Genomic DNA, 4,586 nt, shown 5'->3' with positions numbered 1-4,586 from the left:
TTTGTGTCTTTTCGCCTTGAAAGCGAATAAAATAAAAATATGACAGGGTGTTTTATAATGTTATTAGTTTTGAGGGAGGGTTGTGTTTTCCTGTTGTTGTTTTGATGATTTTTTTTCGAAGAATTTGTTTAGTGTTTAGATAATGAATGATGAAAGTTAATAAAGTATTGTAATAAAACTTAATTTTATAAGGTTTTTTATTTTTTAATATGAAAAATTGTTTGTTTTTTAAAATTTTTGCTACCGGGTGTTATGAAAATGTATTTACCTATACGGCGAAATTTTAAATTAACCCGTTACTTGATGCTGAAATTTAAGAGTGTTGACAAAACATTAAAAATATTTACTAAAATATTGTTACTATTTCCATTTGTAGGAGAATTTTAGAAAGTTTCAATTAGAATGTATGAAAATAATAAAAAGATAATTAATAGCAATTATCTAAAAATTTTAGAAATTTTGTCGCTAAATTTGAAATTTGCAAAAGCAAGACTTTTCGGATGGAAAAATTGTGGATACATTTAAATTCTAATGATTTTAATATATATATTTTTTTTTTTTTGAAAAAAATATATGAAGAATTTTATTATATTAAACAAAATTGTTTTAAATTGACAAAATAAATTTTATACAATAATATAAAAATATTTTAAACTTTTATGAAGTTTTTAATAAGTTTTTTTTTTAATTGCATTATTTTTCAATTAAATAAATTTACAAATTTTTTTTTTTTTCATTTTCGAAAACTTTTGAATAAAATCAACTAATATTACAATAGCAGGTTAGACCTGGTCCACACTAGGAAACTCTTGTTGTTGTACGAAGGAGAAGAATAACAAAACAAGTTTCCGAGTACGGGAAACAGTGTTGCCAACTTAGTGCTTTTAGCACTATTTGCGGTGCTTTTTGGTGTGCCAAACGCGGAAAATTTTGCTCATGGTGCCTTTTTTCAAAAAGGCACTACAGTGGTGCTTTCTAATTTTATGACAGTGCATTTAGTGCTTTTTATACCCACCATCAAAAAAGATGAGTGGGGTATATTAATTTTGTCACTCCGTTTGTAACACATCGAAATATTGGTCGTAGACCCACAAAAGTATATATATTTTGGGTCCTTATTAAATTCTAAGGCGATCTAACCATGTCCATCCGTCTGTCTGTTGAAAGCACGATAGGGTTAGAACGGAAAGAGCAAGCGAGTTAAATTTTTCCACAAATATTTCACAAGCTTTAACAGTCACAACTGTTTTAAACAAACGAGTATAGCGATAAAATTTGGCATAAATAAGTTTTATATGCGTCAAAATCTCTGTACCAAATTTTATGGGAATCGGTCCAAAATTGACGCTACCCCCCATACGAGTATAGCAATGAAATTCAACATAAGTAAGTTTTATATAAGCCAAAATCTCTACTAAATTTTATAGAAATTCGTCTATAATTGATCCTACCCCCCATATAAGGTCTCCTTCAGAAAATGATTTAAACGGTCATTACTGACTTAAAAATACGAGTATAGCGATGAAATACGAAATAAACAACTTATGTACAAACGTAATCTTCCTACCGAATTTAATTCGGATTTGTCTGTAACCTATCCTACCCCCTATTAAGGTCCCCTTAAAAATATGAGTACAGCGATGAAAATTGACAAAAAATAAGTTTTATACAATTTTTTTACACAATTGAACCTATCCCTCATATATAAAGCCTTCATCGTTGTACTCGCAATAAAAAGATTTTTATTATAATTCTTTATTCAGAATTTTATAACGATTGGTCTATAACTGACCAACAAAACAAAATCTATGTACAAAATTTTATGGGTATCGATATATAATTGTCGCAACCCCATATAAGTTCCTCTTTAGATAATAACTTTTACGCTTATGACTGAATTAAAAATTCGAGAACAGCAATGAAATTCGAAACGAATAAGTGTTATACGAAATCTTTCTACCAAATTTTACGACAAACAGTTCATAATTGACACTACCTCTGATATATGTTCATTGTTAAAAAATTGTTTTTAAAAATTAATATTTTGTTAATTCGAAGATCACGTACATAATTGAATTAAGCCCTATCTCCCTGATGTTTACAGAGGAGCATTCCCTTTACGGCATAAGATTTGATGGTGGGTATATAAGATTCGGCACAGCCGAATATAACACTCTTATTTGTTAAAATATTTTAAAATATTTGTGAATTTCAGGAGGTAATTTATTTAATTAATATTAAACATTTTCTCTATAATGTTAAGAAAACTGAGGGATCATTCTTTGATCTTTCTATTTATACCACTTTTTGTTGTTTATTAGAATACGATCAGTTTAATAGTTTACACTAAGGACTAAATTTTTCTTAAAAACTGTTTTAATTTTTTTTACACGGGTACTCCAAAGTTTTTTTTATTTGTGTTAAGTTTAAAAAGCAAATATTCTTCAAAAACAAAAAACAAAAGATATTCAAAATACGTTAAAATAAGTTATGTTATTCACTATCAGTGAAATTAAAAATAATATATATAGATTTTGCAAAAAAAAAAATATATATTTCATAAGTTTTGTACAATTTTACAATTTGGGTGTGGGTACATCGGTTGGCCAGTTGGTAGTGTGCCTGTCAGTTTGAATGTTTAATGACATTTTACTATTTTTAAAATAACTTTTAAACAAATTAAGGAATTTGAAAAATTCTCATCTTATTTATCTAATATTCGTCAAACATTAGTTTTAGTTCTTACGTTACTAAAAATCTAACTCACACAGATGAAAGACTTCAGTATGACGCATGTTTTGTTTTGTAGCCCAATGTTCTAAAAAACGAATTTTGGAGTCTTGTAGGAAATGAGCGAAATAATGTGCAATTTTTATTAAAATAAACAATATTTGACTAAAAAAACGCTAGTGCTTTTTTACCCATTTTCAGTTAGAAAATTACGCTTTTTTACTCCTTTTTAATTTTTTTGCTCGCGTTTTGCTTGACCAATGTTGGCAACACTGACGGGAAACTCCGTACCGCGAGAGAGATGAATGATATTCATTCTCTTTCTCTCTCACGCAAAATCAAAAGTTTCTCAAAAAAAGTTTCCTAGTGTGGACCGGCAGTTAGTTGTCTAAATACAGAAAAGGAAAACAATTAATTTTTTAGCATTTTATAACTATTTAATTTTTTTGTTATTTTTTATGTATTTTAATTTATTATTTTTAATACAAATTTTAAATATATTAAATTATTAAACTAATATTTATTATACTCTTTTATTATTAATAATAATTCTTTTTTGAATTAAATTAATTTTCTAAATAATTTTCTTGTACAATCGAAAACATTCGTTTCTTACAATACAACTCTGCTCTAATTACAGCAGACTAGCAGCGTGTAAACACGGCCATTCAAGTACATTTGACATGTGCTGCAAAAATGACATTCTAGCAGTTTTGACACTTTTGACAGCCGAAAACTGCTAGACTTTCTTTTTCAATATCCGGTTCACGCAATTGGATTGTATTTTAATAAAGGTCTTGAAATTTTTTTAATTTTTATAGAAAATTTGTGAATTTTGTTAAAAAAGTGTAATGAAATTGTGTAAAGAATCGATTAAACTAAATGAGAAAATAAAAAGTGTAAAAAATTTAAGCTAAAAAACAAAGATGTCGAAGGAAGATATGAAAGTGTTGGAAAAAAATGACAAGTTGTGAAGTTTACAAGAGGATGTAAACATTAGATAAAAAATGTGTGCAAAACATAAAAAGAAACAAAATTCACAAATTTAATCATTAAAAATGTGTATGCTTAAAGAAACAAGCGAAATGTGTTAATGAAAGATTGTTTATTTATTGTTGTTGTTGTTTTGTTCCTCCCCTGCAGTTAAAACACAATGGCTCCCAGAAAGGCTAAAGCTCAAAAAGAAGAAGTCCAAGTTTCTTTGGGCCCCCAAGTACGTGATGGTGAATTCGTTTTCGGTGTTGCTCACATCTATGCCAGTTTCAACGATACCTTCGTCCATGTTACCGATTTGTCTGGCCGTGAAACCATTGCCCGTGTCACTGGTGGCATGAAGGTAAAGGCCGATCGTGATGAAGCTTCTCCCTACGCCGCTATGTTGGCTGCTCAAGTAAGTCTGACTTATTTCATGAATTATTAGAAAAAAAAAAAGATTTTACTAACTCTTGTTTTTGTTTTTTAGGATGTTGCTGAAAAGTGCAAAACTTTGGGCATCACTGCCTTGCACATCAAATTGCGTGCTACCGGTGGTAACAAGACTAAGACCCCTGGACCCGGTGCCCAATCTGCTCTCCGTGCTTTGGCCCGTTCTTCCATGAAGATTGGCCGCATTGAAGATGTTACTCCCATTCCCTCCGATTCTACCCGCAGAAAGGGTGGTCGTCGTGGTCGCCGTTTGTAAACATTTTACTTTTTCATTTATCGAAAAAGTTTTGTTTATATGGAATGTGGATGTGTTTTGTTTTATATTGTTCTCTTGGGAGCAATGGAGACAAACAAGTTTTATTAATATTTTTTTAATAAGTGAACGTGAATAAAATTATAAATCCTAAAAAAAAACAACAAAAGATGAACAA

General features: G+C 29.4%; 1 protein-coding gene across 1 annotated transcript; it reads left to right on the top strand.

Moving 5' to 3' along the window:
• Positions 1 to 3,384: 3,384 nt before the first annotated feature.
• Positions 3,385 to 4,577, top strand: LOC119608106 (40S ribosomal protein S14a). The gene is made up of 3 exons (XM_037962382.1): positions 3,385 to 3,524; positions 3,874 to 4,120; positions 4,193 to 4,577. The coding sequence occupies exons 2-3, from the start codon at positions 3,884 to 3,886 to the stop codon at positions 4,409 to 4,411; spliced, it is 456 nt and encodes a 151-aa protein (XP_037818310.1). The 5' UTR covers positions 3,385 to 3,524; positions 3,874 to 3,883; the 3' UTR covers positions 4,412 to 4,577.
• Positions 4,578 to 4,586: the final 9 nt, after the last annotated feature.

Source organism: Lucilia sericata, unplaced genomic scaffold, assembly GCF_015586225.1.
Source record: "Lucilia sericata isolate MDLA Ls3-8-SP2 unplaced genomic scaffold, ASM1558622v1 Contig000792F_arrow, whole genome shotgun sequence".
Lineage (NCBI taxonomy): Eukaryota > Metazoa > Arthropoda > Insecta > Diptera > Calliphoridae > Lucilia > Lucilia sericata.
This window is presented reverse-complemented; position numbering and strand designations above follow the sequence as displayed.

Bases quoted from the DNA above. Each gene is read 5' to 3' on its own strand.
- LOC119608106 (XM_037962382.1), top strand. From the start codon at position 3,884: ATGGCTCCCAGAAAGGCTAAAGCTCAAAAAGAAGAAGTCCAAGTTTCT. The intron at 4,121-4,192 runs GTAAGTCTGACT...TTTGTTTTTTAG, and splicing joins CCGCTATGTTGGCTGCTCAA to GATGTTGCTGAAAAGTGCAA.